The sequence below is a fragment of the Micropterus salmoides genome, unplaced genomic scaffold (genome assembly GCF_014851395.1).
Source record: "Micropterus salmoides isolate LMB-PRFRI ecotype aquatic unplaced genomic scaffold, ASM1485139v1 Ms_hic_scaffold_23, whole genome shotgun sequence".
Classification (NCBI taxonomy): domain Eukaryota; kingdom Metazoa; phylum Chordata; class Actinopteri; order Centrarchiformes; family Centrarchidae; genus Micropterus; species Micropterus salmoides.
The window spans coordinates 14752380-14773761 of NW_024041484.1; the positions used below are offsets into that span (position 1 = coordinate 14752380).

General features: G+C 40.0%; 1 protein-coding gene across 7 annotated transcripts in view; it reads left to right on the plus strand.

The window, feature by feature from the left end:
* The first annotated feature begins 2155 nt into the window (after positions 1–2155).
* cacna1c (calcium channel, voltage-dependent, L type, alpha 1C subunit) overlaps positions 2156–21382 on the plus strand; it is a 144413-nt gene continuing 125186 nt past the window's right edge. For all 7 annotated transcript variants that reach the window (XM_038738835.1, XM_038738828.1, XM_038738829.1 and 4 more), the window contains exons 1-2: positions 2156–2378; positions 8796–8901. In XM_038738835.1, coding sequence (XP_038594763.1) covers positions 2161–2378; positions 8796–8901 — 324 coding nt within the window. In that variant the 5' untranslated portion in view covers positions 2156–2160. The remainder of the gene's footprint in view (positions 2379–8795; positions 8902–21382) is intronic.

Consider the following 21382-nt stretch of genomic DNA (forward strand, 5'->3'; position numbering starts at 1 on the left):
AAAAATCACCAATAATATAAGCCATAAGACACATGTGATGGATAAAATAAAAAGCTTTTTTTTCTCAGGTCCTCCAATTCCAAAACATGCTCATGTGACTGTAAACACGCAAAATGTGAAGGTAGATGCTTCTGGGATGTATGTATGTGAGTGTGATGTAGTCACAGCTCCTCATGATGTGATTTAATGTTCGCACAGGCAATCATCCGCTGTGAGTTCATATGTAGAAACTTAAAGCTCTGAAGTGAAGGGAATAGGATTTCAGCGGATATTGAAACCACCCTGTAATCGTCCTAAGCATACAGGATAATTCTATCTCTCTCCGCCTCCTCCGTCTAACCCCTGCACATCTCTTCTCGCATTTTCCTCTTTCTCTCTCTTTCTGTCTCCTTATCTCTGTTGTAACAGCACAGGTTGGATTAACTTTACAGGGGCTCTTAAAGTTTTATATTCCTTTACTCCCAAAAGTGGCTTTGCATTTATTGGATTTGTGAATTTGACATTGGGAATTACGCTCGGTCAAATGTGACTAAAATCAGCAAATTACTGTTAAAGACAAGATTAAGGTTTCCGGCTACCTATGCTACCACATATACACATCCAGTTAACAATGTATATTACTGTATGCAACTTGTAGCTGTATACATTAAACGAAAATGAACACAAGTGATTCTGTCCTCAAATAATCTCTCTCTTTTTGAAGCAAAAGTGTTAATAAACTTTTGAAGTAAATTCAAGATTTTGCTTATTACTCAGTTTTGTTGAAATGGTTTGATAGCATCAGTACCCAGGACTTCTTACTTTCATAAATATACTGTATTTTTCATAAAGGATAAAGCATAAACCTGAAAAGGTATATTATTTAACAGAGTGTGTAATCTACAACAGGTTGAGAGTATTTGTGCAATCCTTTTTCAGATGTCAGAGGGGTGGTTGAGAGGATATTATAACCGTCTTTAATCTGGCTAAACATAAAGTATGGATAATCTGCTATCTCTTACAGTACTTTTACTCACTTAGTCTTGTTCCTCCAATTTGACTGGATTATGCAACTATGTAATCTCACTGAGGTTGCTGTAATTCTGTCTCTCATTTATCTTAAGCCATCTTTTTTTCTTTTATTCCACCACATACATGTGTTTCCTGCAGTCTTGCAATTTTATTCTGAGATGTGAACACACTCTGCATTTTCCACTGCTGAGTAAATGTGTAGTCTTTCACTCTGGGACCCCTGTTTTTATACCACACAGCAGAGAACTCTTCTACAAATTTCTTTTTTCTCAAGTAACATTTTTAGTTTTTTTGTTTCATGTAAAAAAAAGAAAAGTAAACATGTTTTCCCACTCCTAATGCTTTAAAAATTTAAAAAGAAACTTGGAAAATCTGCCACTATATGGTAGTGGAAGTGTGACACCAACAGTACCAACAATGTTTTTGTTTCACTTTAAAGCTGTAAGTTAAAAAATGTAACAATGATAAAGAGTTGTGAGACATATATAATACAGATAATGATCATTACTCCAGCCAATAGTTGCTGGTCTCATGAGTGGTGGTGGTGTGTGTGTGTGTGTGTGTGTGTGTGTGTGTTGACACAAAGTGATTGGACTGCATAACCTACACAATATGCTGTAGAACTAAACAGCACACAGTTAGCTCTGTTGTACTTGCTTGACAGATGGGAGTATATTAGTCATCGGTCTATTCTACAGGGAGACACTTCACTGTTTGAAAAATATACAGTGCTCACTAACTGATATGTCAACAATTCAAACACCCTTGAAGCCTCCAAATTTTAAACACTGTATCAACTTCAAGGAACCATGTGTGATGCATTAATCACTGCATTAATGATAATTTTACTAATTGGGGGAAGTGATTTAAGAGCTAACTGACAGTCAATTTGTGTTGTGCTAACTTTCTTTCTCCTCCTACTTCTCTCCACTCCAGGCTCCGACTACTCTCCCCCTCCCTCCCTCCCTCGCCCTCCTCCCCTGGCCTGACGAACGAGCACAGTGGCGGAGGTAGCCATGGCGACCACGGTGGAGGAGGGGGCGGGGTCAACCACGGGGTTGGCGTGGTGGGCCTGGCCCCGGAGCACATCCCCACACCGGGGGCGGCACTGAGCTGGCAGGCGGCCATGACGCTGCGCGGCAGGCGAAGATGATGGGCAGCGCCGCGACGAGCGGAGGGGCGGGGCTGGGGTCAGGAGGGGGCGGGCCCATTTCCACGGCCAGCTCCACGCAAAGGAAGAGACAACACTATAGCTCTAAGCCCAAGAAACAGACAACGACGACAGCCACAAGGCCCCCACGAGCCCTACTCTGTCTCACACTCAAGAACCCCATCCGCAGGGCCTGCATCAGCATTGTAGAGTGGAAGTATCCTTTAACTAATATGAGTGTAGGTTTGTTTTTATACTGTTTGCAATGTGGAAGCAACGAGTGTTTCACTTTCTTAATCATTAACTTTTGTTGGATAGCCTGAAGGAAACCTGTCCAGGAAGGTTGCCCACATTAAGAACATACAAGATGGGGACGTTCAAATGAGGCAGATGAGAAAGTCTGTTCTTTTAAAATAAACCTACTTTAATGCAACTGAGAATGGAAAGACAATCTAGGAGGAATAAGGCAGGTGTTGCAAGTGCGTTGCATCCTGCCAATGTGGAAAGCATAGTGAATGGATAGATGCAGGTAGAAAAAAATCACAGAAAGGAGGAGGGCAGAAGGGTTGCAGGACATAAACAGGTTAAGAATACTTCATACTTCCCCTTTTGTGTAATATCACCCTTTCTTTTTATCCCTTCTTCTTTTCTTAATCAATCTTCTTCTGTCCAATATGTCTTAGTGTGATTCTCTTCTCTCCAGTCACTCGTCTTAATCCTTTCTCCTCTCCCTCTGTCTGTCCTTCCCTCCTCTCTTTCATCTTACATTCTTTTCTCAAAGGAGGATAAAACAAATTGTGTCATTTTCATCCCTCCTTCACACCTCTCCCCAGCATTATGTCTCTCCCTCAGCTCTTTCAAACTGCATTCATCCTCTCTCCCCTAGGTCCATCCATGCCTCTATTCCTCCTTTGCTTCCTCCACATCTCTCTTACCATTTATTATCCCTCTCTCACTCCCTCTGTCCATCCAAATCCCTTTATTCCTGCTCTTCCTCCAACCGTCCTTCCTTTTTATACCCTTCCTCTCCTCTGGAGTTTTTTTTTTAAGCTGCAGAACATAATGACTTGGTTTTCCCTCAGGGTAGAGGGAGAAAGGAAGAGAGACAGAAATGGTCAGTGTCACAGTCAAAGTGATCTATAATAGGAGAGGGTCCATATGAGCATGAACTCAGCAATAGCACAGTCACACATCGTCCTGAGAGGGAGAGAAAGAGAAGAAGGGGAGGGGTTGGGGAAATTAGAAGGGAAGGGATGTGGGCAGGGCATGGTTGTCGACAGGAGAGATGATGGAGCTGAGTAGTTGAGGGGGGAGGGAGGGATCGAGGGGAGGATGGGAAAGGTAAACAAGAAAAATGACATAGCAAGGGGAGGGCAAATAATATGTGAGGGGAAGAGAGGAGAGAAGAACGGGGGATCATGAGGGGGGAGAGGAGAGAAGTGAACGGCAGAGCGAATCGGTGAGGAAAGAAGATGAGTTAGAACTAGTATGTGCTTTTTATGTATGTGTTTTGAAGAGGGTTGCATTAGGGAATTATCAAATTAGAGATGATAACATTGTAGGCTATAATGAGCAAAAGTACTTGCCGAAAAACACTGTTTGTTATAATTGTACGCCACACATGCCACATATCGTAAGCTCCAGGACTGGTTTGCAACCAAAATTGGCAAAATATGTTTTAATCAAAACAAATTTCAAGCCAAGAAGTGACTTCTGTTTGGGCTTTTATGGAATTACCTATTAGCATGATAGATTAAAATACTTTTTCTATTGGATTTTCACTCCAACATATCACAGCAGTAGGAATACCTTTTTAAATATCTAGTGATTAATGATGGCATAATTCTTTGGGACATTCTAAATAAACTGTAAATTGATCAAAGAACTACTAATGTACAATTTGTTTCTGTTTGCCCCTGCATTTGTTGTGATGGTTTTGCTCAGTTTAATGTGAAAAGCCAGACTCTTAAGTCCAAACAGGCATGTTTAGTTAAAGGTACAATGTGTAAGAGCTGAGACTACTCTACCTTTCAAATTCAATAGGGGGCAGCATACCACATATCCGGTCAGAACTGCTGCTAACTGTTACCTAAATAGCTCAGTTATCCGTGGAGCTGACTTAGCAGCCCCACCAGAACCGGAGCCGGTGAACGGAACCGGGCTCGGCATCCCATTGAACATAGCCGGACAGGGAATACAGTACCAAGGTGAATTACAGCGGCTCCGACCAGGACTCTGACTCTTGTGTCGACAAAGACACAGCAGGTTGAGTGGGAGAGGAGTGGGAGAGAGGTTGGGCATCAGAGAGGCCCAGCGTGTAGAGCCAATATTTTCTAACTCGGAGAAATAAGGGTTTCTTTCAATCAAACCAGTGTTGCTGATTGTTGGAACAGTTGAAAGACTAACCATACCAGTTTAGGTGAGATTTAGGCTGAAAGTACGGAGGTACAAAGTGGTAGTATGAGACAGAATGGGCAAGGGCTAGCTGCTTAACACGCTAACTTCAGTAGATATCTCGGCAACACAATATCTGTCTTTGACATAACCTATGAATTGTTACTTATTCGTATTCTGTTGATAATGTTGATTGTCTTAAACACAAATTCTGGCCATATCTTACACATTGCACCTTTTAAAATGTGTGTAATCTCCCTCTCTATGCATTAAAGCAGTAGAAGCAGCCAAAACATTCTACTGATCACTTTATGCAATACTTTATAATGTCCAGCTGTGCTTATCTTGTAGAAAAATAATAATAAAAAAAATAAGTCAGTTAATGGGAAAAAAAGCTTGCATAAACCTTCAGGGTCACTGGAACAATCTCACCCAATGACTGATGAGCGTTCAGATCATTACCCACAATTCTCAGCATTATTCATTTAAACAGCTCTGAAGGGAGGGACAGAAGGAAGAGAGAGACAGAGTGACAGAGAGAAAACGGTGAGGGCAGGAGATGAAGGAAATATGAGGGACATTAAAGAGACCTCTTAGGGAGAATGAGAAACCAGAAAGAGAGGAAGAATGTAGTCTGAGCCACACACACACACAAACAAAAAAAACAGTAGCAGAATTACAGTAAATTTTGCCCTTGACTAGATTTAAAAATCCCCATCAAACTGTCAATCTTTCTGTGTGTTTGTCTATCTAAAAAATCTTTGGGATGTCCTTCAAAACTGCAGTGTGGGCCTGTTTAAATGCAGCATGTGGCTGAATGTGCTCTGTACTGTATGCATTTGTTCTGTGTTTGTGTGTAGTTATGCATTTATGTGTTGTTTTCATTCTATATAGGCTTTGCTGTGTATGCGTGTGCACCTGTGTGTGTGTGTGTATGTGTGTGTGTCCTGTATTCTGTGAGTACCTCTGTCTCTAGAGATAGCAGATCCAAAATCTTCCTCTCATCCTCCTCTGTTACCATGACAACAGCTACTGCTCTCAACAGGTCGACGGGGCCTGTCTAAGCTCACACACACACATGCACACAAACACACACTGAGATTAGAGAACACACACATAAACACATAAACACATACACACACACACACACACATACACACACAGACCCAGCACTCTCACATGCAGTGTAATTATAGCATTTAGGCATTACCTGCACACTGCAAGGGCAGTGTGAAAGACAAGGAGCGAGCGGGGGCAGGTGTACATCTAACTACTATGATCTCTACATGAAATCACACTAAGTGGTAGTTATAAAAAGTTGAGTCATTGAGTGCATTTACACATACAGACACGCACACAAACACACACTCCTGGATAACAGCTTATATATTGCATCAGGTCACATGAGGGGTTACGTTATTTGCATGCATTTTCAACTCAATCAGGAAAAGAGATAAATAATCTCAGCGTAACACAGAAGAGTGTTAAGCTCGCTCTCTCAGATAATATCAGTATATCCCTGGTTTCTTATTTGGGTTTGTCAAGATAAGCGATTATCTGTGTTATTGTGAGTTGCATGTGGTGTTTATGTGAGGCAACTGCTGAATGCAGAGTATTTCAGAAAATAACAGCACACCGGTGTGTATCTGGATGCAATCCCAGTGCGACACTTTGTCGTAAGCATATACAGTTAGCTTGTTGAAATGCTGACTGTATGTTAAATTCTAAAATGCCTCAGACAGTAGCACTCTGGTGAATACCACATCAAATCTGCTGAGCTAACTGGATGCTGATTTTAATTTTTATTGCTGATTTTCTTAGCTATCAGAGTAAACAATTCGCTTTTGGCAAAATCCTTACCACTACTATTTATTTGTTCCTATGCTGTTAAAGATTATGATTTGCTATTGTTATACTGATTCATGTACATTATTAATGAACTTGATACTTGTTTTGATTCTTCACTCAGACCCCCAGAATTTCCCCCAAAGTGTGTTTTGCTCTCAACGGCACAGCAGACGGTAGATTTATTATCATGTTGATGGAAGCAGACCTCAAGGGGTTTTTTTTAAATTATAGGTCAGGAACCCAGAATGAATCACAGGCCTGTTTTTCTGTGGGTCCCCACATGTCTGGAGTGTATTTTAATGAGCCCCCGGTACAGGGTGAGTGATTAATTTCGACGCATTTTATTCCCATGCTGAATGAGCTGAATGATCTTGTGGCCGCTGATGTTCAAGGGTCAATCCTTAATCCAAACATAAAGTATATACAACATGATTCTTTCCTTGCTCTTTCTCTGTCTGCAGGGCTGTTCCTAAAACAGCAGTTAAGGCTCGAAATGGATAGCAGGTCTGTTTCTAGAGGGGCCACACACAGCAAGATTGCTAGTGTGATTATAGGTGGTACAAGATTGTTAAAGTTGCTAAGTTCACTTCATCTTATTTCAACTGAAACTTATTTCTTTGTCAAAACAGTTCTAGCACGGGGTACCCCGGTGGCTCACCTGGTAGAGGGTTTTCCATGTATCAAGGCCCTTTGTGGCATATCATCCACAAATACACTGCAGATGTGGTTTTAGATAGCTATCTATCTATGCAATGATGATTGAACATTTGAAGTTCAGACTGGTGAGAAGTTCATGTTGTTGTCTTTTAGCTGCCATAAAAATCTTCCTGAATTTCAAGCAGGCAACCAGGATCAAACTGATCAAAGTTAACAGCAACAAAGTTATTATATGAAAATAGCTTTGTCAATGTTGGTGATGTACACACAGTGCAGACAATTATCCCCAGCTAAGTGTTGGATGTATTGATCTTTCCTCGCAGGCAGCCATTAGTTCCTATTCCTTTCACTCCAGTGTGAGTAAATATAATCAATCCATAACTGAGAACATCATATAATGTTTTATTTTTTCATTTACATTATGAACATATGGCATTTGGCTTTTCTTTTTGTTTAGTACTGCTTCTAACTCCCTTTTCTGGTCTTGGTAGGATGTAGACTATGGTGTTTCAGAAGTTTCTGTACACCTAGGTCCAACGTCCGCTGCACATGTACTCCAGCCAGCCACTGCCAGTTGTTATAGTGTAGCAACAAGGGCATGATCCCTCATTGGCTTCCCACTCTCTAAAACTGCCTTTTGTTTTGGATGCAAAGTGCATCAAAGTAAGATTTGGTGCAGCAAATGATTAAATGTTCTTTTCAAGCTTGAAAAGCCTGCATTCACGGCTCATGGTTTGTCTTCTGGATTTGAGGTTCTGACAGCGCAACTCATGAGTGCATTGCTGTTTATGTTATACTACAAGGTCTGGAGTCTCGACTAATTTGACATGCAGCCAAGAGGGAAGGAAGAAAGGAAGGAAGGAGCAAATGAAAGAAGAGAGCAGAGGGGAGAGCAAAAGGAGGTGACAGCAGTGGCAGTTAGTAATTGTGTTGATGAAAACCAGACCTCCTTTATCTCTCCTTCACATTCTCTCCCTCCCTCTCTCACTCTTCTTCTACCCTCCATTCTCTCACTTTGTATCTCTCCCGCTCTCTGAGGCCGAAAATAATGAGGTCACTCCCCTCTCAAGGACCGTTCCATATAAAAACCCTCTGTGTCCCTCTTCTCTCTCTCTCATTCCATCTCGCTCTCACACTTTTTCTGTCCACATCCTGTCTTCCACGCGACAGGCCTGCTCCTCACCGCGCCCATATTAGGGCATGCACTGTCTCCCTAACCCGCCATGCACACGCAAAGAGGTTCCTAAGTGACCCAATATGTCTTAATGTTAACACAAAGGCAAACTCAACAGCTTTGATCTCTCTCATTGTGTACATTGCTTGTACTCTGCTATGTGTGTATATATACGTCTTTTTTTTGTAAGGATGTATTAACTTGTTTAAAAATACCTCTTGTTGAAATAACATGCCTGATATGAAGACTTTTTCTGTGGGAATGTCCAAAGTCAGAGGCTTTATTATTTTGTACTGTGTACTACAGATTTTTGTGGATCAGTGAAAACCTACCTGAACCTGACGTGTATAGATTCATATTTAAAAAAAGTGACCTAATCCAAAAAGGGACCTGAGAACAGGCAGAACAGGCCTGAAATAATAGATATATGACATATAATTACACTGAAATGTCAGTTAAAAGGAACCCAGTTGACCTGGCATGATCTCTACTGTGTAAATATCTCTACACTTGTTTTGTGTACTCTGTTCTGGTTTGTATATTACTTAACCCTCCTCTCAGACCATTTGAGATCATCATCCTGATGACCATTTTTGCCAACTGTGTGGCCTTAGCCGTCTACATCCCCTTCCCAGAGGATGACTCGAACGCCACCAACTCCAACCTGGTGAGTAATCTACAATATTTAAACTGCTTTACAGTTAAATATGCTGGTTTAGATAACTGCTTGGCTCATTGTCTGTTCTCTTTCCTTTCATGGAAGACAGGTTTTCTTGTTTTTTGTTGCTTTGTTGTTGGATTATCGTGACTCACATGTTATAAGGTGTGCGGTTGATAAGTGAAACATTTCATCAGCAGGTTTTTCTGAGCAGTATGTCATTTGCACACTTTCAGCTGATTCCACTGTGTGTGTGATTTGCCATTAGAGGCAGGGGTGGGGGATGCTGAATGACACTGGTTCATGAAAATGAGTGAAAAGAGTGAAAGGTGGAGGAAATAAAAATGGGAGCAGAAGTGGGGAGTAATAAATGCCTTTCTTTGGCTAATACCTTTTTTGAACGTAATTTGCTCTTATTATTGATTGTTTGGATGCAACTGAGTTGTTGATTATGATTTTCCTCTTTTAAGCTGATGGAAATAGAGGGTTTCAGTTATTTTGACTGAGGAGTTGTATCAAATGAAACCATGTGAGCTGATTTGATCAAAGGCAAAACGTCATTGTCTTGTGGGCAACCGAATTCTTTTGGCTAAGGAGAAAATAGTTGTTATGATTGAGGAATTGTTAGCTATTTTGGTAGACTGACTCAAGTTGTTTGAACTGAGGACTGATTTTGTGGTTGCCAAAATGTCTTCTAGTCCAATGAACTAAATGCAGAATGATAAATGTAAACAAAAAAAGCTTACAAAACTAAGACATCTGTTGCTTCAAAACTCAGTTTATCTGACTGCTTCTTGCCAAACCTTTTATCCAATTACCTTAACCTGGCCGCTCACCAGGGTGTGAGTGTGTGTGTAAAGCAGTGTGTTACTCTTTATATAAATCAATATCCTGATATATCCTAATATACCTGCGTATCCTTGAGGGTTCGTGGGGGCGCTGGAGCCAATTCCAGCTGACATTGGGCCTGGACAGACAGTCAATCAAGGTGTTATAAATCAGTATTATTACATATACTATATTTGTACAATTTATATGTGTGTGTCAGCTAGCAGATGTATACCACTGCATTAGTGTAAGGAGGACTCTAATCACTCTGAGGACATGTAACATCTGTCTTTCTTCCTAATTTTCTTTCTTTCTAAGAATTATTTTGCCACATTTACTAATTCTTGAAAGCTCATGCTGTGCTATGGTTTTCAGACCGCTTGTTGTGTGTGTATGTGTGCCAGTTCACATGTCAACATGTCCATTCATGGTCTAATTGCTGATTTAGAGAATTTTATTAGAATTTTGGATAGTTTTAGTGTCATATGTGCTGAATAAGAAAACATTCAAAGGATCCAGTGGTCACATGATCAAGCAAAATGACTATCTGGCACATTGTTTGTCTTTTTTGACCTTTTGTATTCATAAAGTTAGTTTGGGCTTACTGTACATCCCTGAGTAGAGAAATTACATTTGTTTTCATTTGTTTTACTGTGCATTTACCCTCTGATTTCTCCTTTAATAATACAGTGTGAGAACAGGTATATGAGTCAGTGAAAGAGTAAATAGGACTGAGGGAGGACAGCTGTTTTCATCTTCTTGATCTGTGTCCTTCACCCACTCTCTCTGCCTCTCCATATCTCTCTCTGAATTCTGTAGGAGGCATACATACAGCAATTATAATTATTATTCCTTTAAAAGAGCCACTGTAAGGCTTTACAGTCAAGTTACTGATTGAAGACATCCTTCAGCTTCATTAAGGTCTTCATTAGTTTCCTATCTTCGAAAAGATTCCACTGGATTATCTGGCCTTTTACTGCCAAGATAAGTAGATGAAAGTAAATGAAAGCAGGTATGACAGCTTACTGAGGTTGTCACACATATATAAATTAAGCGTGTAAATAATTGTTTTTCTCATGTAACAAGTAAGCTAAGTCATTGAATTTATGAAAAATAATGCTTAGTGTGTATTTTACAATTTTTTTTCACCAGACAGTCTAGACTATATAATAGCAACAAGTCTTACTGTCTCTCAGTGTCTGTCAACACAATCAGGAGAATTTTAATGCTTCTCTTTTTACTCTGTGTGAAACCCTATACAGCATGAAGCATTGGCATGCAGACCCACCACACACACACACACACACACACACACACACACACACACACACACACACACACACACACACACACACACACACACAAATAGTTTGGCCTTCTAAATGAACCTATTTTCAGGTTTTCTATTCTTACGGTGTCATTTGGGACCCTACTGGTGACTCCTCCAGTTAATGAAAAGATACAACACATATATGCACACACACACACACATACCCTGCTCACCACCACCACAGCTGTGGTCAATTAGTTTTATAACCTTCTGACAGACAGGAAGCAGCATGCAGATGGACCAGAGGCTTAAATATATGTTTGAAACATGTATCTTTGTGTGTTTATTTGTGTATGTGTGTGGTATTAACAAGTATACAAGTTAAAAGAAAATTTTCTTTTGTGGGTAAAGAAGGGGAAATGTTGCACGACAGTCAGACTAATAAACGAGACTGAGGCATCAGTCGGAGTCTTAGCTGGTTTAGGTCAGACAGTGGTGTACTTCTACAGAATGAATCACAAATTGCAAAAAAATATTTAATATCGCCACGACAACATTGTTGCGCAAAAATATGAAATTAGTGATAGGCCAAGACAATGTATTTTATGATAGTTGCAATATGCCCCATACCTCAGCTGGAGCAGTACCTAACTGGATTATGTCCCATCCCAAAATTCCGTTTCAACTTGAAATACTTTTGCAGCTTGATAATGTGTCCCATTTCATTGTTAATATTAAGTTATTTATTTAGAAGCTGTGATTAAACCCAAGACTGCCAGAATTCATATTACTTCCCATTGGTTAATTTTCCTGATTGGCTATTGTGGTTCTCATTATATTGACATCCCAGTCATTCAGATGATTGGTTTATCCAGAACCGCCTTCAGTGACTGTTTTGCTTAAGGACAGTAATGACCCTGTGAACTTATTGTCTTACCAGTAGGAAACCAAACATTGTCCTTGCACTACTTTAGTACACCAGTTTATTTCTTACAGTGTCACCTTTGAATTCCAATGCTGCAAACGTCTGAGCCACAGGAGGGTTTTAAATGTCCCCTTCAACAAAGCTCTTTAATTCAGCTCACGCCAAACCCATGGCCTAATTTCACATTTTTGTGGCATCCCCCCTCCCTTGGTGAATATTGTTGTCACTAGCTTTCTGTTAGTCATTTGAGGTGACATATTGTGCTTCTTGTGGTTTTTTTTGCTCGCACATCTCACACGTTTTTTATTTCTTCCCATTCAGTTTGTATAATTTGCAAATAAACTACAGGCTTCCACATGTATAAGCTCAAGACATCTGCATTATAACTGTGGCTTAGCATCCTGATGATGCTCTTGATATTTACCCCTGACCCTGTGTGTGATTGAGCCTGAGTTTGAAAATCAGTATGGCACCCCCTCGCTAGATCTTTCTTATGTAATACCAGAGATCTGTTGTATTGCTTCCAGTACAAGATTTCTATTTCTGTCGACATCCCATAATGTGCAGCTCTATCTCCTTGACGACATGGCCAATAATAGCAGCGGGAAAGGTTGTCATGGATATGGTAACCGTAGTGATGTTCCTCATCTATCCTTGGTTCCAGAGGAAAGAAGGGTAGGAACCAAAGTGTGAGAAAATCTCTTCTCTCAGGGAGGAAATTCATGCTGCACTTTGGCTAGTTAAGTTCAGGAACAACATTTTTTTTTCTCTTACTAGAAAAACTTCTGTTCACTCCCTTGGACTGTTCTATCTCTGTTATATTTTTATTTTCTACTCTGTCATCTGTTATAGTCTGTGAAAATGCAGACACAGAGAAGCAAGGAATTGGACCCAAAATGCAGACAACTAAGCTGAGCGGATTCAGTTCTTAGTATTTATTAAAGAAGAGAGAGTGAAAACTTACATTTGGACTGTCACTCATTTTGAGTGACAGTCCAAATGGCAGTAATCCACAAAAAGAAAATGACATGATAATCCAAGCATAGATGTCCAAATGAAAACCAAAAATCCCAAATCCACAATAAGTCCCATGAGTCTGGTAGGAAAACATGTGAAACTAGTGGAGACACTTGACATGAACACAGGAAGTGAGTGAGACAAATGACAAAGACAGGAGGACACATTTGCAGATTACTTTCTGTCAATTTGTGGGTCATGTTACATTTGTGACTTCCTTTTTAGGCATTTGTGGAATTTTGTCCAATTTATACTGCAAAGATCTGTAAAAAAAAACAAAAAAAAAGATATATACACAAATACCTCACTACCCAAAACATGTATTTTTACATTTGTGTTGTTTAAAATCATATCCACAAAAATACCGTGCAATTTGCAAATATGTACAATTTACTCTGTACACACATATTTTAATTTCACATGCAAAGTTTTATTTACACATTTGTGGATCTATTTTTATACACAAAACAGTTTATGCACATTTGCGGATCATTACCTGTCAATTTGCAGGTTTCATTACATTTGTGACTTCCTTTTTATGCATTTGTGGAATTTCCAATCTGTACCACAGGGATCCGTAAACAGAGATCTGTAAGTGTGAGAGCAGTTTATTAGCTACACCAGCAGGTGGCGGTAGTGACATTGCCTACCATAATTTGTAATATCCACTGCAGTACTGTATGTAGGGGACAACAAGGAGAAGTGCAGTAGCCTTGTTTCAGTCTATGGATTCAACCAGCAGCTGAAAAATAAAGTAGTCTTCATTTTACTCAACGCTCATGGTTCAGGATCAGGTTCATCCTTGTCATTTCCAGGTAAATCTGCTGTGCAGTTTGCTAACTTTGTGTTACCTGTGTAAGTTAACGTTAGCCCATGTTACTTAACAAGCTCACATGAAATCTTCCATTACAAGTATGCAGTATACTACATACTGCTAGGGCTGGGCGGTATATATAGTATACCGATATATTTTCAAAAGAGATATATATATAGATATATAGACAATACCGTTTATACTGATATAGTTTGAAGTTGCGTTAATTAATTTTTCTGTGAAGTCCTGCCAGCTTTGATCCTCTCTCTCCCTCACCGCGCAACCCTACTCCCACTCTCTAGCTACATCCACACTACTACGTTTTGGTTCTAAAACACAGCACTTCTGCTACATTTACGCCTGGTCTCCACACTAAAACGGCGAATCTGAACATCTATGAATAAATGTAAATGTAAATCTAAAACGGAGATGTTTGAAAACTGTGCTGACCCTGTTCTTTGTTTTAAAATAGAGTTTTTGGATATTTTGGATTTAAAAGATGGGATGTGTGATCCTACATTTCAAATTTGGCTCAGACGTACAACTGAACATTAGCCCACTTGTAGAAAATACCGATAAATTTGTGTATCGGAATTCAGCCTAAAAATAACTGGATATGATTTTTGGTCCATATCACCAAGCCCTACATACTGAACACTGTGTTTCGGTATGAACTGATTTAGTCCAGTTTTTGTGACCGTTCTAGCACTTGCCATTGTGGGACACTGTTCCGATGCATGCTGGAGATTTTTTCCAAATCAGTACGACATTCCAGTAGTTTTTGCATACTGCAGATTTTATTTTTGTTTGCATACTACATTTAAACCAAATCAGTAGCACTGCTAGCGTAGTAGGCGGTTTCAGCCTATAAATCACAGAGAGGGCGGGATGATTGAACACAGGTGAGACACATTAGGACAGGTGCAAACAATCAATGTCATTGTCATAACCAAGCATTTAGCCAATCAATACACCTGATTAGATACTGACTGATGGAAAGGCACACACAAACACACACTTTTGACATCAAATCCCATAAGCAGTAATGAGGCTTAATAGGATGCACCGTCATTGCGGTTTGAGATAATGCTGGTGTCAAACTGGGTGTGTGCACATTCAGGTTTAGCAGGTCTGTTTGATTTCTGTATTGTGTGCATACGTTTGTATAGCATAAGCCATGTTGGCGCGTCATTCATGAAGGTGTGTTTACCTGAGGTCATGACTGTTCACGGTCGCTCACATGTGTGCGATGAGGTGTTCGTGTGTCAGCGGTAGGTGACAGGATGTTTAGTGTTAGATGAATTAGCTGCTGGCTCTGCAGTAGGCATGTGAAACAAGCACCTTTAAGTCAATGAATCACCTTTCCGAGGTTAATGGACCACAACAGTCCACCTTGGTTTCCTTCAGCCATTCAGGGAATGGTTTACTACCAATTACCAAGTAGTTTTAGTTGCTAAAACTAGGCAGAGTAATCGCTGTGCTGTACTCTTTTGATTTCGTAATAACTGATATAACTTCCAACCCCTGTTTTGTGCTTTTCAGTTCAGTGAATACATTTTTAAAAGGCACTTTTTGTTGTTTAAGTGGATAAACATTTATGCCACTAGACAATGTTTGTTTGTTACCTGTATTTCTGGTGTTCTTTTTTGTTTACATTTAAGTGGCTTCTGTGTTTCCCTTTGGATCCAATTTGTTGACTTTCATTAAATTGATAACATAATAAGAGTTTACTACCTCATAAAGATTTAGATCTTGAGTCTCCACATGTCCTGCAGCTTCACTCTTCCTCTCCCAATCATTTCTGCTGTACAGGATCAAGTTAGCATGCTTCCTTTGGGTGCTACTCTGTTGCTAGGAGTGTCTATTTATAGATGGAAAGGAACGATCAGCATCTGTCTGTACGTTCACTTATCTAAACAATGTTGGACTGTGTTTTCTTGTGGTGTGTGTGTGTGTGTCTGCACACCGCTAAATAGTAAGTGGAAAGCAGCCACTCATGGTGCATTCGGATAAGGATGTGTGTGTAGGTTTGTGTGTCTGGTGGAGTATGTGGGTATGTGAATAGCTACAGTAGAATTTGATGCATTTATTAGTATATGACATTCACCGATAGGAAGGGTGAGTGTGACAGTGTGTGTTGTGTATAAACAAACAGAGATTAATATGATTCACTACTGTATCTTATCTGGTCTTATACACATTAGCAGGCCCCTCTATACAGATGGGAAACACGTTTTCTGCAGTACAACAAGTTCCAACCAAGCTGTAGCCTGGGGAGTCATTATTTGGAAATAATAAATGCTGTTCCCCTTTTCAGCTCCCAGAGGAAACAAGGAATACCCCAGTTACCGTTTCCGTTAGCGACATGGGTGCTTTCCAACTCCAAAGTTACTACTTCAGAGTGCTGTTTGGTTTCTGCTCCATTGGTTCCATATTTTGGAGCCATTTTCTACCAATTTCTACTGCTGCAGGGCTCCTGTGAGTGGTTTCTCTGCTTTACCAGAAAATCTTTCTAATTTAAATTTTTTCTTTTTTCCCCTCTTTTGTATCATTTTTATGCAGTTTGAAATGTCACAAATTTAAAATGAGACTCAACATGGTTTAATTGAATAAATATGCCTTGTAGTGATTAGTATTGATTAATATTGATATTGATATAATATAATTAATTAATAATAATAATAATAATAATTATATTAACATAAAGCCACTACTGAATCACCATACAACAAAGCTGAACAAGTACATTTAATACTGTGGTGATCATGTTAGCTTGTATTTTTTTTTAACCATATTAAACTTGACACAGTATAATACACATAGAAATACTTGCATTGAAACAGAAGTTTTGTCGCTCAGTCAATTTTTTTGTCTCCATCTGTGGGACTTCTGTGGCATGGCAGAAACAAAATAGCTAAAGTGTAACATTCTGTTAACTGCATTGGTGTTGTATAATTGTTTTGACTTGAAAATAAATAATAAGGGGCGGCGCGGTGGTACAGTGGTTAGCACTGTCACCTCACAGTATGAAGATTGTGGGTTCGAACACCGGTCGTCCCGGCCTTTCTGTGTGGAGTTTGCATGTTCTGTCCGGGTGCTCCGGCTTCCTGTGTGCGTGTGTGCATGGTTGTTTGGCTATGTGTGGCCCTGCAATAGACTGGCGACCTGTCCAGGGTGTACCCCGCCTTTCGCCCAATGTCAGCTGGATTGGCTCCAGCGCTCTGCAACCCTGTACGCAGGATAAGCGGTTGACGATGGATGGATGAATAATAAGCCAAACAATTTTGTTCCTTTCCCCTCTCTCTCTCTAAGCCTTTCTCTTCTCCCTCGCTCTTCTCCTCCACCTAATAAAAGTGAAAGATAAAGCCTCTAAATGATGGCAGCTGTGGCACCACATTCATTACAACACCATTTCCTCTTTCCTCTCTCCTCCTCCCTTGCTTTTTAATAGTCCCATTTTGGTGATAAAGATAGGGAGATTTCCACACAAAACTCCTGATCTCTCCCTCTTTTTTTTTTGCTTAATCTTTCTTCACATACACTGTTCTTTCTTCACAAAGAAGTAAGATAAACGTACTTTTGGTCTGTCTGCCTTTGGACATATGTGTGCCTGCCAGTTCAAACTGAAAACAGCATATCAGTATTTTTTGTTTTTTTGTGAGAACAGTGTCCCAGACACAAATCCCATGATTCTGAACAGATCTCTGGAAATTGTCCCATCTTACTTGTTTACTCCAAACCTGCATACCAGGCCACAGTGATTTTGAGGTTATGTTTGTATATATGTGTGTGTGTGTGTGTGTGTGTGTGTGTGTGTGCGCGCGCGCGCATTTGTGTGGGAGGACACATATAGGATCTGTGGATATGCCTGTGAATTTTGTGTGATGCGCATCGGTATTCAGCACTAGAGTAAACAAGTCACGTTAAATCAGGTCAAATGAGCCTTATGAAACTAAAATAAAGTTTCCCTAATCCAGACGCCAAGGCAAGTATTATTAACATACATTACATAACTGTCTGAAAGAGGCTAGTTATACTGAGGTGATTTTTTGATCATTTGTGTGAAGCTCCAGATGTGCCAGTGGTAGGGTGAGAGAGACAGAGGCAGTGAGGGAGAGAAAGAGATAGAGCAGGATATTTTTACTGAGCTAAAAGTGTCCACCTCTGCCTCACATCGACCCACATTACTGCTCCCACAGAGCACACAGAGTGAAAGAGAGAGTAATGTCTCTGTCCATCACTGAAACTCAAAGTTCTCAGGGCAACCTTACCACAGGGAGCGATGTCAGTCTTAATGTCCGCATTTCAGGTAGAAACATCCTCATCATAGTTTGCTATTATGGCAAATACAGTTGACTTAAGCTCAGGGGCTCAGGTTTTCTGTCCAATCAGACAGCCATTTTATACTCAGGCACAGCTAAAAAAGCAATACCTCAGGAGTCAACAGAGCCACGTTTAGCATTTTAGTTGCATACAGTACAGATGACATCATAGAAATAGATATGGTTAACTAGTGCATGATTCGGCATGAAGTCAAATTATGTGTGGGTGATCACTGACTTCATGTGTGGCATTCAGATTGCTGTGCAGAGGTTAGTGAAAAGTTTTGCATTTCATTTCAAGTTTAAATTTTGTAAGCCCCCACAGGGAAATTTGCATTTGATCCTTCTCCACTTAAGTATTTAAGAGCAGTGGGCAGCCACAGCGCTCCCCCTTGGTCAAGGACAATGGCAAGAGAACCATCACTGAGAAGACTGGCAGCCTCTGCATGCCTTTGCTCTTTATTTTACATTTTATAATGAGATCTGTTGGGTTGCTGTTTGACACAAAACAGAACAGAAGTGGTAGCTGTTGCTTTTTAGAATACCAGGACGCATAAGCAAGTGAAAAGTCAATAGAAAAATCACCTCTAGTGTAGACTAAACCTTTTTTGAGTGAATCAAAAACAAACTTACATGAAATGCTTTAGTCTGAACGGACTGCTGGCGAATGAGCCCTTCTCCTCCCTATTCTATTCTGTTCTATTGTAGTTGAGTATATATTTCTTATCTCCTCTTTTAGTGGTTACACAGTCTGTCATATAAGACCATCACATGCATCTAATTCCATTTAGGTTTGCTTGAGCACAGGTGCTTTGTGTGCATTTAATCATCTAAATATTCTACTCCTACTACTTCATGTTAAGTGTATTTTCTAGTCTGCCTGTTACATTGTGTGTGTATACAAAAGCAAACATGGAAAGGTACGAAGCTTAATTTCTTCTTTGTTGGTTGTTATACGCAGACACAGAGATTTGTTGAGTTTTCATTAGTAGAGACACCGTATACATATACAGTATAGTACTGATACCACTGAGACTAGAATGTTTTTATCTTCCCTTTTCTTTTCTCCTCTTCTTGAGAAAAGTGCTCGTTAGTGCTCAGCCTAGTAAAAACAAATTTGAGCTAAATATGCAGGATCATCCCATCACTGGCATCTCAGTATTAGGCACACATACAACAAATTGCTTATACAGCAAACATTACAGCCATGGCAAAAAAGGCAGTGGAAGTGCACAGTAGATCTCTGGGCAAATTAGGGTGACAAACAGGTGTAATGTGTACTCTGTGTGTGCGCATGTGTCTTCATCATTCCAGGCAAATATTTGACCAGCCATAAAAGCCTAGAGTGACATCAGCAGAGGAGTAAAACAAACTGCACACCCGCTACTTTAAGCTAAAAGGCCCCCATCAGTCCATCTCTATGGAGCTTAATGCAAAACCTCAGTTGATTTCTTGAGTACTAGAAACTAAAAACTGTTCAGGTGCAAACATTGACATTTAGAAGCTACAGGAAGAAGCCTATTTGTCAACAATAGACTGATGTACAGTACTGACAGCAATGTAAAACTTTACATCAGTCTATTAGCATCACTGATATGTGATGCTGTGTTTCAGTGTACTGGTTCTGTTAGTGAGAACCAGCAGTCATTTTGGTATGGTATTCACTGACATTTAGCCATCTGGTCTGGGATCTGGCAGCCTCTAGCGCTCTCTCTCTCTCTCTCGCTCTCTCTCTCTCTTGCTCTCTCTCTGTATCCCTATCTGTCTCCCCCTTATACACAGACACATGAACACACACACACACACACACACACACACACACACACACACACACACACACACACACACAGTGATCGTCCACATAGACATACATATCCTGGGTTGAAAGTTTGGCTGTTGATAAGGCGTGTCACTATGATGGAGAGCACTGTAGTGTGTGTGTGTGTGTGTGTGTGTGTGCCTACATGCTTGCTAGTGTGGTTTGTGTGTTTTGCCTGCATCATCAAAGGGCTGGGTTCCCATAGAAACAGATGTTTCCATTTTCTTCCTTGGTGGCAACATGTTACAGACTGTTTCTGTGTGTGTGTGTGTGTGTGTGTGTGTGAAAGATATACCTTGATAGTATAAAATAAGGACACATGCTTTTTATTAAAATAATGAGGTAAATCCAGGTACGGGTCTTATCCCCCATATTGAACTGCCATCATTAAAAAAAATGCCAACCACAAAAGAGATGTAGATAAAGACAAGCACATAAAGGATTTTTTAGCTTTGAGGTAATTAAGATGTGGATTGTGCAAAAGGGCCTGCAGTTCAATATCGGAAATAAGTTCCTTATATTTTGTACATTCATCCTTTTAGGCCCACCTGACATGCAGTCAGCAGCTCCAGTGTTTGTTTTATTCTTGCGATGAGTCATCTACAGTGTAATAGTGAATTCACATCAAAAGATGAATATCTGTTTGCTTTTGCTTCTGGGTCTTTATCGTTCATTGTTGAGAGGCTAGTGGGAGGCAGATTGGTCATGATCAATAGAGCGGCCTTGTTAATACTGCAAAGTACTGTTTCCACTCATATCTATTCACTGAAATCTGTTTATCAAGGAATCAATAGGCATGAAAATGAATATGTTATTCTGTGTCAGGCAGCAGAGTTTGGAGACATGTTGGAAAGAGTATATCTGTGCTTTAGCATGTTTTATCAATTAACTACAAATTGGATAAACTTGGATGTCAACTAGTTTCCAGAGTGTATATTTTAGGACTTCCATTCTGGTGCATTAAAGAGTGCTGAGATTTAAACTTTGATTGTTAGCCGCCCAAAAGCACGGCGTTCATGAACTATTTTCTTAGGATGTCAAATCACATCAAGCTGTAAAAATACACAGACACTTTAAGAAGCTTAATGTCAATTTTGTTGATTACATGAAAAATAGTTGCTATTAAGTTTTTTTTCCTTAAAAACATTTTTCAAAACAGAATCTGAATAGAAACCAGCGATTGCAAGGAATAAATCCGAGTGTTATCTGGAATTTGACATCTAAAACCAGGTCTCTAAAAATTACCCAAATAATCAATTTTCGTCTGACTTGGTCACAACCCATAGACATAGGCAACCTGTGACGATGGTGTCTAAAGTAGACTTTGCTTTATTTTAGCGGAACCAAAGAAGTGGGGAACCCCTGCTGAATGCTTTTGGTAAATGGTAGTACAGCATGTGTGGTTAATGGGTTAAAAGCCCAAGTTTTATTAGGAACTGTGCTCTGTTGGACCACAAATGTAGATGTGGTGCTTTTTCTTCTTTTCTTCAATTAT